Genomic DNA, 24,963 nt, shown 5'->3' with positions numbered 1-24,963 from the left:
TTAGCAATATTGTTAATGTACTAGGGCTGTGCGAGGACCCCTGGAACCTGATCTGTGGCTCCAGTCTGTAAATCTTACCTGATTTATAGCCTCGTTTGGATCATGATCTGGATTTTACATACCTCCGGAAATCCCTTTGACTTGCATTGTGAAGCAAAATGGACACAAATTTCTTGTTTATTTGACATAGTGCTATGAAGGCTGGGGACACTGTAGTCCCTACAAGGGGATTCACCCTCCCAAATTTCAGGTGGGTCACTCCAGGGGCTTCCATGCTAGACCCCTTTAAAATTCCACTAAAAATAAAATATTACAAAGACCATGAGTGGCCACTTCTGCAACTTCTCATACTCATGTGTTTGCCCAGTTTCTTACACCAGGTATTTGAGAACCTTTGTGTTTATCTTTTTAAAAACCTGGAGATAATATTAATGGTCAGGCAGCAGCCCATCTGGTGGGGTAACAAAAGTCAGGGGTCTTCTGAGGGGCAAATTGTCAGCAAAGAGAAAAAGTAAAATATTCATTGAAGTCGCAGTAGAGACCCTATCATAGCATTGGCTGATTCAGGATAAATACCCAATGCCTATGCCAAAGCCGGCCTAAAACTGTAATCAATAAAGTTGTGGCCATTTAGATCACAAGCCATTGTCATTCCATTTTTGCAGCCTCTGCACTTCCAAACTCCTCCCACCGGTGACCTCCAGCCCGCTGCACTTGGGTTAAAAAATAAGATGGTGTAACACCACTAGGATGCAGAAAACAAGCTGGGTCCTTAATAGTTTGAGCTCCTCACTTGAAGCTTTATAAATTTATATATTGTGACATCACGGATGGAAATCATTAATTATGTAGCTGTTGACTAAGGGATTATTATTATCATAACTGAAATGTAACCAACATTAATTGAGATTATGGAACGCAGTGATATGGGATCGGAAATGCACCCAAACCATTATGGGGGGAGCCACTTTAACTAAAACGTATTAATTGGAAGTTGATTGGCACTTTGATAATTGTATTATTTGGGAATGAATTGATAATTGTTATAATTGGGCTATTATTGGGGGTATATTGGAAAACTAATAAAAATTATTTTAAAACGCAAGCGAGCTGTGTCCTTCTGATATTTTGTTGTGAGAAACTATAAATGCAGCAACAACAGCAACAATGATTAGCAGTGAGAAAATTTTAAAACACAGCATTATTTTATTTTTTTTAAAAAAGAACACACAGAAGGATAGGACTGGGATTGACTGGGAAAAGATAGAAAATAAACCCCTTCAGTGTCACACTGCCCAGCATGTGATTGGAGAGTGTTGGGTGGGGTGAGATCCTTTGAGATCCTTTCTGAGATCCTTTCTGCCCCTTTCCCTTCTCTCCACCTAGGCGTTCTCCTTAACTTCAATTATAATTAACAGTTGCCACATTTCAGAGACAATCTGGCTTAAAAAGGGCTGCTCTGAGGTACAAAATGGAACAGATTTCTACAAACTGATTTTGGACGCACTGGTCCACCCTGTAGTGATTTGTAGCTGCTTCAACCCTATCAGGACAGGACACCAATTGGCCTGAATGGGCCTGGTTCTGTTTGGGAGTTGGCTGAATCTGCTGCATAGCCAATTATATCATACCATAGAATTGTTGGAAAGGATCCCAAGAATCATTTAGTTGAACCCCCATATGTTAGTAAAACAGTAATTAGACAACCTATTCAGTCCCTCTGAATATCAAGAAGGGATAGCCCCAAAGCTTCCTGAATGCTTTCATCAAAATTAATCCTTGTCCCTCTGTCAGATGTGTTGAGCTCTCCTTTGATCCTGATGTTTTCCTCATCAATATTGGAATCATTGCTTTGTAAGATGATCTAGATTGGTGCTGTGGTCCCAGATCTCCCAGCCACATTTAATTTAACTGTGAGGGATATCTGTTTTAGGGTTTAACCAATGAAACATTTATTGACCATTGAGGAAATGAATGGAGAATCCCTGGAGTGGACTTTACCTGGTTGAACCTGTTGGGCCACACAATGGCATCATAATCCAAGCTGAAGCCATCTTCAGGGGCAAGCTGTGTGTCCATCGCTCCAACTTTGACTCTAATAAAGGACTCATTTGGCAACACAACCCAATTGATTATATCAAATCCAGTAATTAATTCCCCATTTTGGTCAAGGGAAACTTTCCCCCCAACACTATTGTTAAAAGAGACTCTTCTCAGAATTTTGTGGAGCTAGATCAAAGGGAGAATAAAAAATGGAATTCATAACGATTTGTTGAACAATTTACATTTACAAGAAGCTGATTACATTTCACATGTGAGGGCTGTGGTTCATTGTTCTTTAAAAAAACTATGCAGGTTAATCTTTGTCATTTTTGTATAAGGGACTTATTAGAAACTGATTGTGTCACAAATTGATTAATTAATCAGAGGAAATGCTATAAATTATTTTTAAAAAGAAACCAGAGAACATTTACACCTTCCTGCACTCCATGTCTTAGCAATGATATGCATTTATTATATTTTTTATCCCACCTGCACAACTCTCAAAGCAGTTAACACCATAGGGTGCAAAATAACATAAAATGACATAAAACAATTTCTAGATACTCACAGATATAGTAAACTTTTTTAGTTTAGGGTTGCCATATTTCAAACCATTAAAATCCAGACAGAACAATTGTTTTGGGAGCAAAGTTGTTGAGCTGTTTTGGCAAAATTGCAGAAAAAAAACTAACTACCATTTTTGAGCTATTTTTATGGAAAATCAGCAAAAATGGCACTGCTGACATTTGACCGATTACTTAGACATTTGACAATTTCCGCCCAGACACTGCTGCTGGCTGCAGTATTCTGTATATGTCCGGGAAAATCTGGACATATGGGAACCCTATGTTGGACTCTCTCATTACCTGCCAGGAGTGTAGACTTAGGAAATCCCATTTCTCTTCTTCTGCCATTGCTCTGTATTTTATTGTGTGGCGATGCATAGCATTCAGAGCATGTGCAAGAGCATATAGAGCATTGTAGATGGCATAGCTGTGGCTACTTGTCCTCATTTCAAAAACAGAGGCAGGAAGGTCCTCAAGCTTCTCCTCCCCAGTGCAACATTTGTTGTGTGCTTTCTCTAGAGATGGATGAGGGAAAACGCATTCAAATGCTGCTTCCCAGAAGTCTCTGATAAAGCCATCTTCAACTTCCAAGTGAGGATTTCTCATCTGAAGAAACTTCTGGAATCCAGGAATCTCCTTTGAGTGGACTGCAAAGGATAGAGCTCCATGGAAGACTTGTACGTCCAAATATTTCACAAATGAACACGAAGCGAAATCCATCTGGGCTGTCATAACCCAGACCTTTGTCTTGGATTGCATTGGTATATCATCTGTTCCTTGAAGCTTGAGCATGGCCCGCATTACCATCATGGTATGAATTTCACCATTCACAAGCACAACATTGGCAGTGCTTTCCATAATAATATCCAATGCTTTTGAATATTCCTCAAGTGTTTCATAAAACTCACTGGAAAATGTTAGTTTAGGAAATGTTTCTTGAAAAGCAATGCAAATGCCTCTCTCGGCAAACATGGGAAGAACATTTTGTACAAACATCTCTCCAGTGTCATCTTCGAGAAATAACACCCCAATCCATATCCATCTGAAATGCAGCAGGAGCTGGAGAATCCCCTTATATTGATGAGACCCCTTTGGGAACATCTGATGGAGAAAAGCTCCTTGGATGTTGCTATTTGTCACAGGAGAAGAGCCGTAGATGAGCTAAAGATAATAATTTTTAAAAGAGGGAAGTGTCACAACATTAAGATATCAGGTTTCAACAAAACTTAATATTTTGGGGCTTTTTTTCTTCGATTAATGTTTATGGACAAGAAGGTTCCCTGCACACACACACCCCAAAAATAATTCCATTAGGTTAATAGAATTAGAAGGGAGTGGTTTTGGAAAAGTATTGATGTAAGTGACTTTTAATTATACAGTGGTACCTCGGGTTACATACGCTTCAGGTTACAGACTCCGCTAACCCAGAAATAGTACCTCGGGTTAAGAACTTTGCTTCAGGATGAGAACAGAAATCGTGCTCTGGCGGCGCAGCAGCAGCGTGAGGCCCCATTAGCTAAAGTGGTGCTTCAGGTTAAGAACAGTTTCAGGTTAAGAACGGACCTCCGGAATGAATTAAGTACTTAACCCGAGGTACCACTGTACAAGGCAGGTGGGTGTATATATATCAATTCATACAAAAATCAAATAATTTTACAATAACTGGACATAATAACTATACCATAAAAACCCTACAAAAAAAGAGTTAACATCAGAAATCAGGCAACTATGGTAGAAAGATGGACTCTTCATTGCCTACATAAAACTGATGGTATATAAAACTTTTCAGCAGACATTTACAAGTTGAAGCAGAAGACACCTGCTGAGTCTCTGTTGACTTTTGTGGAGAATGTGGCAAAATTTTTGAGTGACGCCATGAAATTACGCCCCTATAGATCTTTAGAGCCATCTTTGCTTCTCACGATGTCTGGATGGTTTTATCCCAAAGTACCTCCTACTATGTTTTGTTACCTGTGTTGTGTTCTGATCCATATATAAAATGCACTCTTTTTATGCCAATAAAGGAGATTGGGTTGAATTGAATTGAGTCAATATTGTGCAAATGGCTAAAAGCTTGGTTTATTGTGGTAGTCAAATGAGCCTTGTCAACTCATGGAAAGACAAGAGATGCCCCTGCATATGATCTTTGTGATTGAGCCGGGATATAAGGGTTCAGGCAGTCCTTGAGGTACCCTGGGCATATGCTTTGTAAATTTGGGTGATGTATATATGCAGTTGGGATGCCAGTAATAGAACAGTGAGTACGATACGATACGATACGATACGATATCTTTATTGTCATTGTCCCTTGCGGAACAATGAAATTGAAAAACTACATAAAACTACATAAAAACGACATAAAACATTCAAAAACCCCTACAAAACTCTAAAACCCCATTTTAAAATACACTATACTACAGAGACCCCTTATGCTGCATTTAGAACCAGAATTGCATTAGCATAGAAACTGTTTTTCAGGCGGCGAGTCCTGGCCTTTATAACCCTATACCTTCTTCCAGAAGGCAGAAGCTGAAAGAGATCATTTCCGGGGTGTGTACTATCATGTGCTATCTCTGCCGCTTTCTTATGGCACCTGGCAGCATAGATTTGATCTAAAGTGGGAAGAGTGCACCCAATAATTCTCTCTGCAGTCTTTACAACCCTGGATAGCATTGTTTTTCCTCTGGCCGTGCAGCTCCCAAACCACACGCACAGACCATAAGTTAGTACGCTCTCCACAGTGCAATGGTAGAATGCCATCAACAGGTCCTTTGAGAGATTGTTTTTCCGGAGGATTCTCAGAAAATATAACCTCTGCTGTGCTCTCTTCACCAGGTCTTTGCTGTTCTCTCCTCAGGTTAGGTCGTCTCTCAACTCCATTCCCAGAAATCAAAACACTGAGACCTGTTCCACGCACTTCCCCTCAATAATAAGTGGCTGAATATTCAATTTAGAACAAGAGAGCAAGTGTATGTTAAAAAGATATGGGAACAGGAGAGAGAGAGAGAGAGAGAGAGAGAGAGAGAGAGAGAGAACTAGGTGCAACAAATTTAAGGTCAGCTAGTGTGCTGATTTAAAGGAAATTATGTCATACGGATTGGCCAGTAATGGTTGATTGATTGAATTCTGTGTTAAGGTGATAAAAAAAGCGTTTTCCATTTCAAACAATGCAGATCATGGATTATGTTTCTAAAGCCTTAAGAAAGAAAGTTATTCCCTGTACAGGCAATGACTTTCTAATTGCCATTGGCAAATCTTTCTAATTGGCATTTATGGATATTATGTTTAGAGAGGAAATGCTTCTCTCCACTGTAGCACTCAGTTCTTCCCATACTAGTACTGATTGCTTTGTAACTTTATTCTACTGATTCAATTAACATTAGAAAATGTGATTTTTGTAAACCTTTGCATGAAATCAAAACACAAACCTCCCTCAGCAAACAGGGTAAGAATGTTTTGGACAAATCTCTCACCAGCAAATGTCTATACACCTAACTTACTTGTGGCATCTTGTACATTGACAGGACAGCTGACATGTAGAGACATAAGTCTGAGTTAGGTCCCCCAACGGCTGCTACTGGAGTGCTCTCACGACCACACTTGTAGTTGGGGGTGAGTCTGCCCCGTCCAGAGAGGAGTTCCACTGAAGCATGATAAGTCCAGCCTGCGGTGAAATGGCTGTTATATATGTGGCAGCCCAGTGTGACGTTGGCTAAGATATAGGGGTTTTCATTGATCTCCTCTACAGCAAATACAAAGGCCATAATGTGCTGGTAGAGTTGTGTCACTGACCTGGAAATGAGATTCATATATAAAAATGCACAGAACTAAATTAAACCAGAGTTGAATGAAATTGATGGCAGCTTTTGACAACAAAGAACTGGCAAGACTGAGAGATGAAACTATGGCAAAGCTACAAGGAGCAACTGATGAGCTGGAAGAACTCACTTGATGAATTGGGAGAATACAAGCATATGGAGAAATGAAGCAACTCAATGATAGAGCTGGGATTCTGGGAAACATAAATGAGGTTATAAATGGAGACATGGAGAGATTTCTGGGCATCTGTGGAATGGAGAGAGAAAGAGCTCTCCCTACGACTCGGTGTGATATCCCAGGTTACAAAGCTATTAAATCCCTGGCACGCTTTGTGAAAAAAGAATGGAAGAAATGCAAATGGAAACGTAAATGGGATCAGGCTGGAAAAACATAGCAAATACTACAAGAAGTGGAAATTGAAGGTAAAGAACTGAGTGTGGACCAATGTATATTGAATATTGTCTCAATGTATGTTCACAGATGTGATACTCTTATGCATACAGAGAGGGAAAGATTTATCATTATTTAATATGGAGGTATGCTTGCTGAAATTGTTGGAGGCAAAGCTGGTATGTTTAGCTACTGAAAAACTATTGCTGACTTTTAACAATATTATAAATTGGGAACTGTTTCTGGACTTGTTTGATATTGAAGGTGAACATACAATAACTGGATTTCAAGATTGGAAAAATACTGGTTTATGGGTACTGGAATACTTGAATGTTGTGGAGTGAATGTTCTGAATCATTCTTTTTATGTAACTGACAGACAGAATCTGAAGCCCTTTTATTTTATTTTTCCCTGTTTTTCTCTCTTTTCTTCTCTCCTTTCTTTTTCTATAAAGATATCTAGTTGTCTCAAAAAGACCAATGGCTTCAGGGTACAAGAAAGGAGATTCTGACTAAACAGCAGGAAGAGATTCCTGATGGTAAAAACTCTTCAATAGGGTAACTGACTCCCTTGGAATGTTGTGGACTCACCTACATTGCTAGTTTTTAAGCAGAATGTGGATGGCCATCTGTCATGGATGCTTTAGTTGAGATTCCTGCGTTGCAGGGAGTTGGACTAGATGACCCTCTGGGTCCCTTTCAACTCAACAATTTTATGATTCTATTAATATATGCACCCAGTGTAGGAGAATGTTTGGTAACATTGGCAGACAACTACGGATGTGTTGTTCCCATGAGCAGGAGTACATATGCATTCACATCACTCAACTATACATAGCAATGCTTTAGTTACTACTGAATTCTGAAAACTCAAAAAATAGAATGTGCTTTTCTTATATTAATTGCAATTTATTTTGAGTTAAATCCTGAGATATTTTGTAATTAAGGTTGTGCATTTGGAAAATTCACATATTCATCACACATTTACATGTGTCGCAGAGTCATGCTTCCCACAGCAATGTGCATGTATTTTTCTAGGGCAGAAACTTAATTTGTGTGTTTGCTTACTACGAACAGACACTGTTTATAGTTACCAATATTGATTGAGCAAATTTACCCTCAACCATAAACACTGGTACTGTTAAAAGGGGAAAAAAGGTGCATAATGATGAAATAATATAGTTAAAGCTATAGTTTTCCCTGTAGTGATGTATGGAAGTGAGAGCTGGACCATAAAGAAGGCTGATCGCCGAAGAATTGATGCTTTTGAATTCTGGTGCTGGAGGAGACTCTTGAGAGTCCCATGGACTGCAAGAAGATCAAACCTATCCATTCTGAAGGAAACCAGCCCTGAGTGCTCACTGGAAGGACAGATCCTGAAGCTGAGGCTCCAAGACTTTGGCCACCTCATGAGAAGAGAAGACTCCCTGGAAAAGACCCTGATGTTGGGAAAGATGGAGGGCACAAGGAGAAGGGGGCGACAGAGGACGAGATGGTGGGACAGTGTTCTCGAAGCTACCAGCATGAGTTTGACCAAACTGTGGGAGGCAGTGGAAGACAGGAGTGCCTGGCGTGCTCTGGTCCAGGGGGTCATGAAGAGGTGGACACAACTAAATGACTAAACAACAATATCACAAATGTGGAATATTTTGATTACAGGTGTATAATATGGTTAGCAAAGTACATCTCCTTACACATTGTCATCAAAGAGTTCAGCAGATGGGGGCTCCTTGAAGGTTGTTATACTTGAAGCTATATAAAGCTGTGACATAATGCCAGCAATGATGAGGTCTCCAGACTGATAATATTGGTGAAGAATAGGAAGAGGGTCCCAGATGCAACATTGAGAAATAAGAACCTTGCATGCAACTGGTAGCAGCAGCAATAGTAACAAGTTTGCAAATAGTGCTATCTTGAAGGGGAAAATCTTAATTTCTTCCCATACTGTCATTTGACTGTCCCTGAATGACAACATCTGAGCAGAATAGCCACAAATGTAGCTGACGCAAAGCCGGAACTACACGATGTAAAAAAACCAGTAATCAGACCGACAGAGCCCTGGCTCTCAGTAACACAGATTGTGAATGACATTGGGGATATTAATAACACCCAGCAGTCTTGGTTCATAATTCTGCCTTTGTCCACTGGAATTCCCTAGCAGCAATGAGAAGAAGTAGACGTAATTATGATTAATTTTGTAATTACAGGACAGACCATAATCTGCTCTGGCTTTTAAGTTTTTTGTCACATTGCAAGAAAAAAACATGTTTTTCATATCTCACCAAAGTCTTAACTGGTGCTCCTGAATGGGCGATCAAGAAAGTTATAATGAGAAACAGTGGAAACAACTGTGGAAATTGGGACCACACACATACACACAAGTTCTACAAATGGATAACCATTTTCTAATAAACCTAATTATTGATGTTGTATATAACCTTGAATAAATTCTAACAGGGCCATCTTTTCAAAACATGAATACATCCATAATCCAAATTAAATATCCAATGTATAAGAGTTATCATATGTATTTCCCAATATGTATTAAGAGCTTCAATCAATTAAAATACAGCTTAAAATCAGATTAAGATCAAAGTAAAATCAGATGGCAGCCCTCCGGCCCAACTATTTTTTTAAAATAAATTTTTATTAAAGTTTTAAAAATTAAATAACAGTCAAAGTAAAGAAAAAAAAACAGAAAAAACAATAAACCATCAAAAAACAGAAAAAAGGAGAAAAAAAGAACAAATCCAACCTATACATCACTTACTTACATTCACTTATTTCCTTGACCTCCTCACACCTCCCATATTTGTATTCTAATTCAATTTAATATTTCAGCAAAGCCTTCCAACCTTATTTTTGTCTTAATAATTTGTCTTAATATACGATAATTTTACATTCTCTATTTCACCAATTCATTTTTACTTAATCCTTTATGTCTTTTCTGCTAAAACCACATAATTTTCTTTTCCCAACATCTTTCTAACAATCCTTAATTTTGCAATATTTTTGAAGATAAACTTTAATTTTTTTCCAATCTTCTTCCACCAACTCTTCTCCTTGGTCCCGGATTCTGCCAGTCATCTCAGCCAGTTCCATGTATTCCATCACCTTCATCTGCCATTCTTTCCGGGTGGGTAGATCTTGTGTTTTCCAATACTTTGCGATGAGTATTCTTGCTGCTGTTGTGGCGTACATAAAAAAAGTTCTATCCTCCTTTGGCACCAATTGGCCGACCATGCCCAAGAGAAAGGCCTCTGGTTTCTTCTGGAAGGTATATTTAAATACCTTTTTCATTTCGTTATAGATCATCTCCCAGAAGGTCTTAATCTTTGGGCATGTCCACCAAAGGTGAAAGAATGTACCTTCAATCTCTTTACATTTCCAGCATTTATTATCGGGCAAATGATAGATTTTTGCAAGCTTGACTGGTGTCAAGTACCACCTGTAAATCATTTTCATTATATTCTCTCTTAAGGCATTACATGCCGTGAACTTCATACCTGTGGTCCATAACTGTTCCCAGTCAGCTATCATAATGTTATGTCCAATATCTTGTGCCCATTTGATCATAACAGATTTAACCATTTCATCCTGAGTATTCCATTTCAACAGCAAGTTATACATTCTTGACAAATTCTTAGTTTTGGGATCTAACAATTCTGTTTCCAATTTTGATTTTTCCACCTGAAAACCAATTTTCTTATCCAAGTTATAAACCTCCCTCATTTGATAATAGTGAAGCCAGTCTCGTACTTTATTTTTTAGTTTGTCAAAACTCTGCAGTTTTAATCTATCTCCTTCTTGTTCCAAAATTTCCCAATATTTCGGCCAATTTGCCTCCATATTGAGTTTTTTCTGAGCCTTCGCTTCCATTGGTGACAACCACCTTGGAGTTTTATTTTCAAGCAAATCCTTATATCTTATCCAAACGTTAAATAGTGCTCTCCTGACAATATGGTTTTTAAACGCTTTATGTGCTTTGACCTTGTCATACCACAGATATGCATGCCACCCAAATACGTTGTTGAAACCTTCCAAATCCAAAATGTCCGTGTTTTCAAGAAGCAGCCATTCTTTCAGCCAGCAAAATGCGTCTGATTCATAATAAAGTTTAAGATCTGGCAGGGCAAATCCACCTCTTTCTTTAGCATCAGTTAAAATCTTAAATTTTATTCGAGGCTTCTTGCCCTGCCAGACAAATCTAGAAATATCTCTCTGCCACTTCTTGAAACAGTCCACCTTGTCCAAAATTTGCAATGTTTGAAACAAATACAACATTCTTGGCAGTACATTCATCTTTATCACAGCAATTTGGCCTAGCAATGATAACTTCAAATTTGACCATATTTCTAGATCCTTTTTCACTTCCCTCCAACATGTTTCAAGGTTATCTTTGAATAAGTTCACATTCTTAGCAGTCATATTAACCCCCAGGTATTTCATTTTCTTAACCAATGTTAATCCTGTCTCCTTCTGAAACCTCTCTTTCTCAATCACTGTTAAGTTCTTCTCTAACACCTTAGTTTTCAGCTTATTCAACTTAAATCCCGCAACCTGACCAAATTCTTGAATTAATTGCAATACTCTTTTGGTACTGGATTCTGGCTCCTGCAATGTCAAGACTAAATCATCGGCAAAAGCTTTCAATTTATACTGTTTAGCTCCGACTTGTATACCTCCTCCGGCCCAACTATTTATGGTGGTCTTATATGGGCTGCTTGGAAGAGCTAGGGAGGCTGCCTACATGCAGGGTCTTATAGAAGGTCCTTATAAAGGAGGGGGGGTTAGACTGGGCCCCGACCAAAGACATGGCGGAGTAGCTCCATCTTGCAGGCCCTGCAGAAAGATGTCAAACCCTGCAGGGCTCTGGTCTCTTGCGACAGAGTGTTCCACAAGGCTGGGGCCAGGGCCAGGTGAGAATAGTAATAAATGCCTTGGAGTTTAATGAAAGAAATATCAATAAACCATTTGCAATGTTCTTTTGAGACCCAGAAAAGGCTTTTGATAATATATCTTGGGTCCAAAGTAATTGAAATCATGGAATTTGGAGAAAACAGGAAGAGCTATTACTGCCATATGTTCAGAACAATACACAAATTTAATAGTAAATGGGATACTTTCCGAGAAATGTAGTTATGAAAGGTGCAATAGAAGGTTGCCTTCTTTCATCACTATTGCTTATTTTGGTTGTAGAGACCTTATGAAGTCAAACCTCGGTTGCCAAATGCCTCCATTTTGGAATGTTTTGGCTCCCGAACGCCGAAAACCCAGAATTAAGTCTTCCGGTTTTTGAACGTTTATCAGAAGCCAAACATCTGGTGTGACTTCCGCTTGAGTGCAGGAAGCTCCTGCAGCCAATTGGAAGCTGCGCCTTGGTTGTCAAAGATTTTGGAAGCTGAATGGGCTTCTGCAATGGATTACGTTCAATGACCAATGTTTTACTGTAACGATAATAGTCTTTTAACCTTTCAATGATAATATATAATTATAAAATTGTTTATGTATACAACTGCAGCAAGGATTGGAAAAATAAGTAGCATAACAGATCTGAAAGAAACATTTTGCTGGGTTTATGCTTTATGTAGAATGCTAAATGGGAGGAGTTCTGGAATCCCTGACGTCACAAGGGAGGTGGTTCTTAGCCAGTGGGAGGATGAAGCACCCTTAAGAAGAAATTAGAGAGGAGATTGGTATATGACATCACCAAGGTATCCAAATAGAAAAAGGTCTGGAGGGTGGAAAACATTCATTATGAACTGTGATATTTCTAGGGTCCTATTCCAGGGCCAAAAGTTCACAAAGAGGGGAAATGATCAGGGGGTTTATGAAACTACAGATCGTTTTTCTCTTTTAAATACTAGAACTCAGGTTCATCCAATCAAACTGAGTGGTGGTACATTCTAGGGGTGTCTACAGGTGGTCTCTTGCCAGTGCCCCCTAATGGCTTTTTGGCCAATGGCAACCACCAAACAAGCAAGAGGTTCTTTAGATTTCACTGGACAGACTCTTAGGTGGAGACAAACATTTATTAATTGGTATACATTAGCAAAGAAATTGATCAGCAACATAGAATGGAGTCTAATATAAAGCCAACAGCAACAGGAATAAACTACAAAATTGCAATATAACCTATAAGCAAAAAATCTTAGGCAACAATAATCGCAATACAGATAGAATAGGTACAGTTCTACATATCTCCCCAGCTGATGGAGATTTGAAAGACTTATCTGGGACACTTCAGACTGGCTGATGGTTGTTCTCTTCACATTCTGGGCCCTGAAGATCCCGGGCTCCAGGGAGATCAGACTGGCCTCGACCAGAGCCAGGGCCTTTTTGGCTGTGGCCCCGGCCTGGTGGAATGTTCTCTCACAAGAGACCAAGGCTCTGCAAGATATGACATCCTTCCGCAGGGCTTGCAATATGGAGCTGTTTCGCCAGGCCTTTGGTCAGGGTTCAGTCTGACTCATTTTCTCTTTGTATAAGAATAAGCACGAAGGAGGTTTCCCAGCCCACTCACAGGTCCTTATAATATCAGTGGAAACAGTTGGTCCTGGCGAGTATTAACCACTTTCAATTTTAACTTGAGGATCATAATTTGTCCAGTTTTAATTTTAATTGATTTGAATTAATTTTTGGATGCATTTTAATTGATCGCTTGTTTTATGCATATTGTATTGTTTATATGATGTTAGCTTCTCTGAGCCCAGCTCCAGTCGAGGAGGGTACAAATAAAAATCTATTATTATTATTTATTATTCTGGAATGGAACATAGAACAATGTATCAAGGTCTCACTGTCTCCTTCAGCTGCTGGCCCTTATATAGTCCATAGCTTAGGTCTCACGCCACGCTGGCAACAGATGCAATTCATGATGTAATTACATTCCCATCCTTTGAGGCCCTCATCCCACCCCCAAAGCCGTGGAAGAGGTGCTGACTGCGGGAGGCCCAGCAGGCCTCAGGCTGCACCACCCACGTGACCCCAAACCACCCTGATGCCAGGAAGGAGGTGCCATCCATGGTAAAGCCGAAGCCAGCCCCACCCTGGCCCCAATCCCCTGCCTGGTCCCAGATCATGATCAGAAAATACAAGTCTTTGGCAATCCCATTTGCTAGCTCAGATGGCTTCAAAATGGAATTAGACAGCAGCCCTCTTCGTTTCTTCTTTAAAAGCCACAGCATCAGCTGTCAGGCTGGGTCTTTGCAAACAGAAAACAAAATGCCACACCTGGAGAGCCTGTGTAACAGCTTCCCCTCTGCTTCTTTTCCAGTTCCAACTCATGGTCTCCCAAATCTTGCTAGATTCAATTGGATTTATATGCATCTCACTGAGACTGGATCTTGTATGCCATCTTTTCTGATGATCAGGAGGTAGTTCTATAATTAAATGTATATACCTTCCATCAAGGGTGGGGAACATGTGACCCTCCAGGTGTTATTGGTCTACAACACATATCACCCTCAACTATTGACCATGATTCCTGTGATGGAGGGCACTGGCAGCCAGGAACATCTGAAGACCTCATAGATCCCACACGATCTGTCCAATGGTGAACATCTTACTGGAGTCCTGTAAACTAGATGTCCAGGAGTTTAGAGAGGGATAGGATGCAAAATATGAATGTGCTATATTACCTGAAACAATTTTCAGAAATGCCTTGGAATTCACATAGAACATCTCTTTTGGTTTAAAACTGAGACTGATCCAGCAGAAGAAAAAGAAAGATGTTTCAGTTATATTGGACTCAACAACTTCTTGACTGATGGTCTCATACTGATAGACGCTACTCTGTACCTAATGTGTGCATAGTGTTATTCTCCATTTGTTGTTGTCTTATTCTAGTTTGTTATTCCACAGACAAAACTGAGAGGATGGGGAAGCCAGCAGCATTCAGAAGACATGCAGTGTCCAGAAAGCGTAAAAGCAAAGCAAAGGAAACTGGTGATCTGTATACAGCACAGTCATATGGGTTGAGGTTTCTCATAAAGTAGAGGAATGCACAGGAAAGGGAAGTTGTTGGAGAGATGGGCAGGGAGTGGAACCAGTCATGTTGTGCCAGGAAGGAGTGCAGAGAAAAGCCCATGCAGCTCTTTGGGTGCCAGAGATCCACTAAGCCCCATAGAAACCCCAGGGGTGAGCCCACTCTTTGCTGCTGGCTGTTGTGTTCCTTTAGTGTGTGCAGTCAGAAATGGCTGTACAATTAGGCAGAGTGAGGCAGTTGCCTCAAGTAGTAGGCGCTGGGGTGGGTAGACGTTTGTGAGATGTGTAGACCAGGGGTCGGCAGGGGGCCGGTCCACTGTCCCTCAGACTTTGTGGGGGTCTTGAATTTTTTTTTTGAAAAATAATAATGAATGAATATTTTTTCGAGGGGAAATGAATGAATTCCTATGCACACTGTATAAAATTAATCCGTTCCAGACTTTTAAAAACAAACCCTAAAACAGCAATTTAACATGAATTTTCCTATCTAACTAGACCATTGAGCCATAAAATGAAAGCAATAAACAATGTAAAAGGTAAAGGGTAAAGGGACCATTAGGTCCAGTCGCGGATGGCTCTGGGGTTGTGGCGCTCATCTCACTTTACTGGCCAGGGGAGCTGACGTTTGTCCGCAGACAGTTTTTTCATGTGGCCAGCATGACTAAGCTGCTTCTGGCGAAACCAGAGCAGTGCACGGAAACGCTGTTTACCTTCCCGCCGGAGCAGGACCTATTTATCTACTTGCACTTGGACATGCTTTTGAACTGCTAGGTTGGCAGGAGCAGGGACCGAGCAACGAGAGTTCACCCCATCGTGGGGATTCAAACCACCGACCTTCTGATCGGCAAGCCCTAGGCTCTGTGGTTTAACCCACAGCGCCCCCCGCGTCCCATAATAAACAATGCACTGTACTGTAAAATAAATAAGGCAGTGTTGTAGATGATAAAAATAAAAATTATTATTTTTTCTTACCTGCACTGATATTAGTCATTGGATTGGGGGGGGGTCCTCGCCTGGGTTTGGTGCTGCATTGCGCGGCCTGCTGGGCCTCCTGCTGTCGGCACCTCTTCTGCGCTTCGGGGGTGGGACGGGGGCCCTCCTGCTGGCAGTGGAGGGCAAACTCTGGACTGCGGGAAGGTCTCTGGAGGCCCTCCCACCGTTCGCAGCCCTCCCAGCAGCAGGGATTAACTTGGCGCTGCGTTTCATTGGTAGAGCTGCTGAGGCATCAGCTCTACCAATGAAACGCAGCGCTGGGATGATGGATGACCCAGGTGCTGCATTGGCTCTACCAAAGAAATGCAATTCTTTCCAGCGCGCGTTTCACCCTCAGACTCTTGGAGGATCCTTAAATGGTCATGCAGCCAGGATTTACAACCCTTATGGGCCTGACTCGGCCCACGGACTGTAGTTTGCTGACCCCTGATGTAGACCACACAAGCTTCACTGCACCTCCTCAGCTAGTCTGCTGCCCCATCAGCAGCACAGAAATAGGAGCCAATGGCCAGCCCAGCTCAGCTTGTGTATATGGATTTGTGTGAACGGAGGGAGCATCTTGTCATTTGCCTGGGGGCAGAAAGTAGTATCAAAGGCTACTGTCTTCTGATCCAGACATTGGTCAGAAAAGTTTCCTCAAGCAGCGAGGCATCTCGGCTTGCTTCCTCCACCTGCTTATCCTCCCAAGTGCCCACTCCTTGAACAGTTGAGTGTCTCTGGCTGATGGCTGCCACAGCACATGGAAACCCTTTTCCCTGGGGTGGCAATGGTATGCTGGCTATTGATGGCTAAAGTAAAATTTTCTTTCTTCAAGCATCAGCTTTTCACGACTTGGTTACTTTCTTCAAATCTCCAGCGGGTGAAAGATATCTCCTACTTGAGATTTTCATCATTGCTGCCTTGACACTGCTGATTTACATGCTATGTAAGTACACAATTGGCGTACGTTGATACTACTGTCATGGGCTTTGCTTTAATGCCAATAGCATTTCCAAAAGGAGATGGCAGGATCCACCTTCCCTTTACCCCTTTCATCTCTCTTTGATTTCCAGGGGTGAGTTACAGCTGTCACCCATTGAGAGCAATGGCACTGTTTTGTTCTCCCTGAAAAAGTGAGTTCCAGCACTTGTAAGAGAGACATAGGCTAACACAAGTCCCTGGGACACCCTGGACAATTCCCTTTCCCGGTTTGCAATTTTCTCCTCCATTCCCAACTAATCCTCATTTGCTGTGGGAAAGCCCCCATTCCTGATCTCACCACCCTGCCCTGTAGCGTTCCTAAAGCAAGGACGGATTGGACTCTGATTAATAAAATATACACAAGGCTTGACCAGCAAGACTCTGGGAGAAGTGTGTATAATAATAATAATAATTCTCTCCACCCCTCTGCCCAGGTCATTTTATTCACAAAAGAACTTTTTACACAGTGCTCCTAAGAACCAATCCGATTTCCTCTGAGCATTTCAAAAACCCCACGTGGGGACAAAGTTTAAAGTTAACTACAAAGAGCTAATTTGAGCATGTATAGTAGTCCAGAGTAAATAAAAGAGGAAGCAAGGAGGAATGCTTTTAGGTAGTATCTACCATCTCCTTGTGAACAATTAACAAACTACATCAAAGCTACCTTCTAGCTTTATGACCCAGGATGCCTGATGAACAACTGGCCTGTGTTTAGAATGCTTATACATGCCTGTCAGGCAGAGAAATAAGACAGAGATGCAGAGGCGTGGATTGATCAGAAATCATATCAAAATGGCTCAAACCCAGTCAACACAATGCTTTCATTGCTGACACAAATGGCTTGCTCCATATTTTTTTATAATTCCTCATCGCAATCCCACCTGATCACTACATGCCCTCTGCTAGTGCTCCAGTCCCATGAAGGAAAGAGCTTGGGGAAAACAGGCTGCAGAGGATAAGGCCATGGCCAGTGTGGGTGAGTCCAGAGCCTACCTAAATATTGAGATATATGCTGGGCTTTTTGCAGCTAGAATTAATCAGGACTCAGTTCCAGCCCCTCTCAGGTGGGTGCCCCTGTCATTCTAAGAGAACAAGGGAGGCATTCATGGTATGCTCCGGTGCCTCTTTTTCTAGTAAAATAGCACTGGATAGATGAACACATGGCCTATTTGCCTAGATAATTCGTTTTTAAAGGGCACTCCAAAGTAAGCAAAGCTCAGGGGGGAGGGAACCAAATGACCAAGAATCTGCATATTTTAAGCATGAGGCAGCCTGGCAAATGCAAGTCTGTAGGACAAAGAGGGCAGGTGTATCTAGACACCCCAAAATCTAAAGCTCTCTAAGGGAGGCCAACCATCTGGTGACAGAAGTAGCAGGCCAAATGGACACAGGACTTCAGACCACCAGGACAGCTTAAATCAAGGCATGGGAACCCTCAGTCTAAGGGCTGAGAGCAAAAAAATGTTAATAGAAGTCATTTTCATGTTTTTGTTGATTTGATTTTTTATTTGTCCTTCTCCATAAGGGCATGTTTGTTGTACAAGTCTGCAATTTAAATTCAATATTAATAGCAGTTTGAAACCAAGTATCCCCTTCCCCAGTTTATCAGACTAGCGTGCTAGAACACAATTTCTTCATTTATTTTCTACCTGCTTCCATCTTAGATCAGAAGGAACTGGAAAAAAGACAGGAGTTTCAAATGGCAGTGGATATGATTCGAACCGTTCTGGTTGGGATTGATCCAGTCTATATAGACAAGGATGGTAAGCATTTTATATGAACATCCACACTTTTGCTGTAACATGTTTAAATTAAACAGAGTTCAATTCATATAGTTCACTTTGGGATTCAAATTGTGTGGGCAAAACATATATTCAATGAAACTCATCACCCCACAGAGTTTAGCACTTTTTCATTGCTCAGCAGGAAGAAAAGCAGACGGTTGTGATTCTCACATCTCCCCACTAGAAATGCTGTCCTCCCCCATCAAACTGTAATTCACAATGTTTGTGCTAGTGCAAGATTTTAGCACTAGCACAAGGGAATGTTCCCCCCAATTCACCCCGCATGCCATCAACCAAAGCTGCTCTCCTGGGGTGGACGGGACTTCAGGACAGATTGGAGGGAAGGGGGCTGAAGATTGCATTTCACAAGGGAAAATCCTTGCACTGACATTATGTCCTACTTAGCTCTATGTGGGATGCAACCCAGAATTCAGCAGAAAAAGAGTTTCGGCACCTCTATTTTCTTAGATCTCACAAAGCATAATTGAAAACTGCAAAGTATTCTTTGTACATTTGGCTTTCCTGTGGGACTCGAAGCAGGAATTTGTTTGTGACCCTGTGATTCCCAGCAGAAAAGGAGGACATAGGAGGGGAACATTAGAGATACTTCATGAGCCACTTTTAATATGAGAATAGGATAGTGGGTTGCATGGGTCTTTGGTCTGATCCAGCTGCAGGATTCTTCTGAGGCTTTTCATTGGTGATTTCAGCCACAGAGAATCAAGTCTGTCCTCATATTCACAAGAACCGCATCCTGGAGCTCTGCTTCTTGTTTCAGACTTGGGTGTTTTTAAGTGTTTGGAAATGGTTTCCTGATATTTGCAGATTGTTATTTCAGATACTCCTGACTTAAAACTGTTTCAATTTTGATAGACTTAGAAATACTTGCTGCAGCTCAAAACATATCAGAGGAAATGCGGTATTTTGCTGATAAAAATGATGAACTGCAAAAAGAAATTGGTAAGCTATCCTACGATGCTGAGGAATTGTAGTGCAATAGGAACCTGTCTTGAGTTTGCACCAGCTGAAAGCCCCTCCTCTAGCTGAAAACTCTTAGAGCCACCCTAGGGAAACATCGGAGATATTCAGATCAGCTCTCCTGAACTGTTGAGATTTAGCTTCTATTGCGAGGAAAGACAAGCCCGTCATCAGAAAGAAGCCCTCATGCCCACTCACACAGTGAATTGACCCCTTGGCCACTGAATACATAATTGGTAAAGCGATTATGAAATTGTCTATAAAGCTTTAGATGTAAAAGCAAAGAAAGGGAATGAATGCCTATTACCTTACTTGTACATAGAAGCAAGCTAAAGATGGTCAGCAGCAAAACACACATTTTGTGAGAGTTGTATAATGCCCTTTCCCCTCTTTCACTTTGTCTTTGGGAAATATCATTGCCTTTAAAGACATATGCCAAAACCAGGCCTAAACTGAAAAGGATCCAGAAAATCATGATTGAAATGGATCTAGAAAATCAGTTTCCTCCAAGAGCACCTGGATCTGGTCCACAACCACCCGCTCAAGAACTTTGCCCAGGAAGGGGAGATTAGCAACTGACAGTCAGTTACGTAAATTTTCTGAGCCCAGGGAAGATTTCTTAAGGAGTGGTTTTACCACTGCCTCCTTCAATCTAGGGTTCCCCTCCCCACCTCCACAGAGAGCCTAGAGAGAGAAAGAGAATTTTGAAAAGCCACAGCTACTTCCCCTCCCCAATCTTCAAGTCTGCCCTGATGTTGTCCTGAGTATCCAGGTGGAAACAAATAGGTGAGGCCCCAGGGGTTCAGATAAGGCCTGTTAGGGGACATACTCTTTTGTCTATTCCCTCAAATAAAAGGTTCTTGACTGCACTCCCAGCTATGCCCACCCAGGTATTTACTGCAGCATCAGCATGGGCTGAAGAGTTAATGTTGTTCTTGTTTTAATCTTCCTGAGCTTCCTAGATATGTTATCACATGGCCACAGAAATGAACTTAACAAAAATAATTGAAATCTGCACAGACATACAAGGTGGTTCCCATTAAATTCCCTATTTTTCTCTCTCTACTTCCTCCATACATGGCTTGACTCAAAGATATCCTTACTGAAAACTTGAACGATGGCTGGGTTATATATGAAAGGACCTTATATTGGTTTTCTAGTGAGGTAGCCTCATGGATGGATGCCCAAAAAAATTGTGAGCTGGAAGGTGCCAACCTCATTTCTGCGGAATCAGTGGAAGAACAGGTGAGCATCAAAGCTGAGTATAGGAAAGGTAGGGGATCTTCTTGAGCCAATGGGCTCCTATCATCACTATCCATTTAAGAAGTTCCAATACACCTATATGCAGCCAAGACAGCAACTCCATCAGTCAAGCCAAGGGGTGGGTGAGGCAGGGAGCAGCTGCTACCATCTGGGACTAACTAAGGTTTCTTGGAGCTGCTGAGCTCTAATAGAATGAAGCTGGCATTCAGGAAGGAGGTTCTGAAGGGAGTGAAGGAGGAGATACTTGAGGGGCATCTATCCCTTGGCTTGCCGGTAAATTCTTCCTCTACTCTGTGAGATGTACTGAGTGCTTAGAAAGAAGGCTTTGCTCACCACCCTAACCCTCTGGCATGACAGTATCATGGAGATGACTCCAGAGGAGCTTGCAGGGTAGATCCAGTGTGGTGTAGTGGTTAAGAGCGGTAGTCTCGTAATCTGGGGAACTGGGTTCGCGTCTCCGCTCCTCTACATGCAGCTGCTGGGTGACCTTGGGCCAGTCACAATTCTTTGAAGTCTCTCAGCCCCACTCACCTCACAGAGTGTTTGTTGTGGGGGAGGAAGGGAAAGGAGATTGTTGGCCGCTTTGAGACTCCTTAAAGGGAGTGAAAGGCTGGATATCAGATCCAAACTCTTCTTCTTCTTCTAGATCCCTCTCCCAGAGCCTTAGCCCTGGCAGAAGGGCTACTGGGCTGCTACAGGGCATAGACATGGGTGAGACCCCATCATCATGCCATTAGGCATACCACAACCAGACTGATTCCAGTGTCTCTGGAACCAACCAACAAACATGGATTTGCCACACAGGTCACTATCCCACTAGATGGCTCCAAAACCAACTGTTCTATGGCACAGTCATTAACAGTATTTGGAAATTTTAACTCTGTGTCATGACTGGAATACATATGTAGCCAGTCTTGGTGAGGGCAGGTGAAGTTACCCTTCACTACAATATTTCCTCTTTGGGATGCTTCCTTGATTCCATCGTCATCATTCATCATCATCATAATGTTGATCAGGGGGACAATACCACATCCACTGTATGAAATTATTATTGGTGATGGGAATACTATGTATAGTTTTGATCACTGCTTCCCAAAAAAAAATGTGGGCAGGGTCTTCAAAGGTGACACCTGTTCCTTTTTAAATGTGTTTATGCCTGTTGAATTTCTGTAAAGGGCTGTAGTCTCCCATAGAAAGGGACATTGTCTTAAAATATTTTATTTGTTCTTTCTCCACCCCTTCCCTAGCTTTTTGTGAGCACTGAAGTACAAAATCTTAAAAAGGTTTTTTGGATTGGAGTCTTTAAAGACAAGGGAGGGACATGGAAATGGCTGTCAGGGAAGATAGTTTCAGAAACGTAAGTTTTTAAAGAAATATTTGTTAATGACATACGTTCCAAAAAGTTGCAGATTCTGTTTACATAATTGATCTGTTCACTCTCTAAATATATTTTGCCATGCACTTTTCTCTACTACCCAAGATCTACATATGTACTCCTCCACATCATTATCCAGGTGAGTGACTGCTTCTTCTCCCTAGGTTGCAGAGGCAAGAAGGCTACTCTTGCTGCTTCTCTAAACAAGTGAATGTGCTGATTCAGAAGAGGGTGAAAACATGCTTTTAAATGGTTTGTGCTGCTTAGCTCAGCTTCAAAGGGACTTGTAGGAACCTAAAGCTGAGCAACTCTCTCTTTAGGAAAATATTTCTACAGTTTATTATTATTGTTATTATTATTAATTTTATTGAAGTTTTTATCTCTACAAAATAACAGAAAGAAAGGTTTACACATATGTACATGTTAGTAAACAAAGCATGCCACCACTTCACACCCCGCCACCACCATTGGTTCGACATAACTCGAAATGTGAGTTAAAATCTGACTTCCTTCCATCGTTGCTTGACCTTAATTCTATAAAGACTCTCCTCCCTGAAAGAGAGGGGAGTGGTTGTGGGCGGAAGCCTGAACACCGCCCCTAGCAGGGGGCATAGCCCCCTGCCTCCAGCTCACCTGGCTGGCGCTCACGCCCCCCCCCCCCGGTGGCCGTCCAACCAGGTGCCGTGGGGGGGCGTGTCCAGCAGCCTTGATGCTGCAGCGTCAGCCTCTCCCCGGCCTCATTTCTCTTCGTCGTCGCATCGCGAGTCACCCACCCTCCACTCCCATTGAGTTAGGGCTTAGGTCATTGGCCTTGCTATGGACCTTAGGTTGGTCGCCCCAGTTGCCCAGGGGGCCTGGTAGGAGTTTTTCCATTTGGCATTAGGCTTTTTGGTTTTTTCGCCTACCTCGTAGCAATCGTCACAACTTTTGTGGTATTGGTGGGTAGGTTAGGCATTGGAATAATGTGCTGTGGTGTGTCGAAGTGCTAGGTGTGGCCATCGCCTATGCCTTCAATGTTTAGGGGTATTCCGTTAAAGGAATCTGGCGGTCGTGTATTCTGTCCGATGCCTGCTTGGCGGGAGGCCATGGCACGACCCTCGGTGACAGCAGAAGGTGAGCCTATAGTTGGATCAGCATCAACAGGTGATGAACCCCTGGTGAATAAACCCACTTGTTTCGTGATCCAATGCCTAAGCCAATACCTTTTCATTGCTGTAATCAATAAAGTTGTGGCCTTTTCTAGCCCATTAACCTTATATCACGTGTCCCTGTGTCTTCTTTTCACGTCGCGGTGGTCGGGTCCTCAAACCACAACTTATCTTTACAGTTGTGTTGTTATATTGTATTTGACAAATATTCTGATTTTACTTGCATTTGTAACCTTTCCCCCTTACAAACTTTGTTCTTTACATATCAATATTTCTGTACCGAAGCAGTGTTTTTTTTGTATATTCATTCACGCAACTCCATTCTTTTATTAAATTCTGATTTGTTTGACCTCTGATAGCTGCTGTCATTTTGGCCAATTCAACAAATTCAATCAGTTTGATTTGCCTGTCTATTATTGTGGGTATTTTGTCTCCCTTCCAGTTCTTTGCTATAAGAACTCTTGTGGCAGCGGATGCATAGAAGAATATCCTTTTCTTATTTATGGGGATGTCATTTGTTAATAATCCCAGAAGATACGCTTTTTAAAAGATACGTTTCCAAGTAACAGTAGGAAGCATGGGGAGTGAGTGAGGAAGTAAACATCCAATCTTGATCGATGAGTGCTGCTGTTTCGTTTCTTTTCAGCTACTGGAATTACTATGAGCCAAAAAGAGAACCGAACCACGACTGTATTGCAATGTCCTTTGATTGCTACCGTAACAAATGCTGGATGGCAGTAAAATGTGATATACCAATAAACTATGTTTGTAAGAAGGTGCCGAAGGATACCTGGCTCTAAGAAGACCCCTTAAGATGAACGTAACTGGATCCCATGATCACTACACAAAAGCAAAACCAAGAGAGCGCCCACCCCACTGTTTTAATGCACAATCCACACTCTGCCACCTACGTTTTGGGACTCTCTGGCCTCAGCCCTCAAAACCACCTTGAAAAGACCTTATTCTGCAAGCTCAAATGCAGATGGCTACAAAAATAAAGAATGGAAGGATCCAATCATAGCCTGTTTTCCGTTCAATGCATTTATTTGCAATGCACACCAATATTTGTTTCCTTGCCTTATTGCCTCTTCTGATCTGCATGGTCACTACGTTACAGGGCACATAAGGGCAACCGGTGAGTTCATCGCCAGGGGGGTGGAGACCGTAACTTTTTCATCCCCGGTGGCAGAATCATAGAGTTGGAAGGGCCCCTGAGGATTATCTAGTCGAACCCCCTGCAATGCAGGAATGTGCAGCTGTTCCTTACAGGGCTTGAACCTGCAGACTTTGCATTATCAGCACCACGGTCTAGCCAATTGAGCTCTTCAGTGTCTTGATGCAGTTGGGGACTGGATGAGGATCAATAAACCAGCTTTGTCTGCTTCACCAACTGCAGCCGTTCCTGGACAGGGGTAGCCTGATCACTGCAGCCCATGTGTTGATAATCTCAAGGCTGGATTCCTGCACTGCACTTCCTTGTGGGGCTGCCCTTAAGTCTGGTTTGGCAGTGCCAGCTGGTGCAGAATGCAGGAGCCAGGATGCTGAAAGGATCTTCTGGTCGAGAACATGGGGCCCTTGGTGAAAACAGCTGCCCTGGGTGCCCACTTACGACTGAGCCAAGTTCAAGGTTATTTTCATAGTCCATGGGTAGGCAAACTA

General features: G+C 41.9%; 2 protein-coding genes across 10 annotated transcripts in view; both read left to right on the top strand.

Moving 5' to 3' along the window:
- Positions 1-24,963, top strand: part of METTL25B (methyltransferase like 25B) — a 492,409-nt gene that overhangs the window by 28,563 nt on the left and 438,883 nt on the right. The window lies entirely within an intron of this gene.
- Positions 12,456-24,324, top strand: LOC309329993 (C-type lectin domain family 10 member A-like). Of its 9 annotated transcripts, none has more exons than XR_014151247.1 (8): positions 12,456-12,531; positions 14,681-14,956; positions 16,611-16,721; positions 18,426-18,519; positions 19,414-19,500; positions 20,612-20,763; positions 22,029-22,138; positions 23,951-24,324. XR_014151247.1 is itself a non-coding variant. In XM_081841375.1 (8 exons), exons 2-8 carry the CDS (start codon positions 14,848-14,850, stop codon positions 24,102-24,104), a joined length of 747 nt encoding a protein of 248 aa, XP_081697501.1. In that variant the 5' UTR covers positions 12,463-12,531; positions 14,681-14,847; the 3' UTR covers positions 24,105-24,324. The 9 variants fall into 9 exon arrangements, 8 of the variants coding, with proteins under 8 accessions (XP_081697501.1, XP_081697498.1, XP_081697497.1 ...); XM_081841375.1 differs by having other exon boundaries at positions 12,463-12,531; positions 18,421-18,519; positions 20,687-20,763; XM_081841372.1 differs by having other exon boundaries at positions 12,470-12,531; positions 14,681-14,764; positions 18,421-18,519.

This window comes from Podarcis erhardii (genome assembly GCF_964252035.2).
Source record: "Podarcis erhardii genome assembly, chromosome: 15".
In the NCBI taxonomy this organism is placed as follows: domain Eukaryota; kingdom Metazoa; phylum Chordata; class Lepidosauria; order Squamata; family Lacertidae; genus Podarcis; species Podarcis erhardii.
Note: the sequence above shows the minus strand (reverse complement) of the source record. Positions and strands in the feature narration are given on the sequence as shown.

Coding starts and splice junctions, on each gene's coding strand:
- LOC309329993 (XM_081841368.1), top strand. CDS start 14,848: ATGGGCAGGGAGTGGAACCAGTCATGTTGTGCCAGGAAGGAGTGCAGA. Junction 14,957..16,610: donor GCCCCATAGAAACCCCAGGG/GTGAGCCCACTC, acceptor TCTTTCTTCAAG/CATCAGCTTTTCACGACTTG. Junction 19,501..20,611: donor TGAACTGCAAAAAGAAATTG/GTAAGCTATCCT, acceptor CTTGACTCAAAG/ATATCCTTACTGAAAACTTG.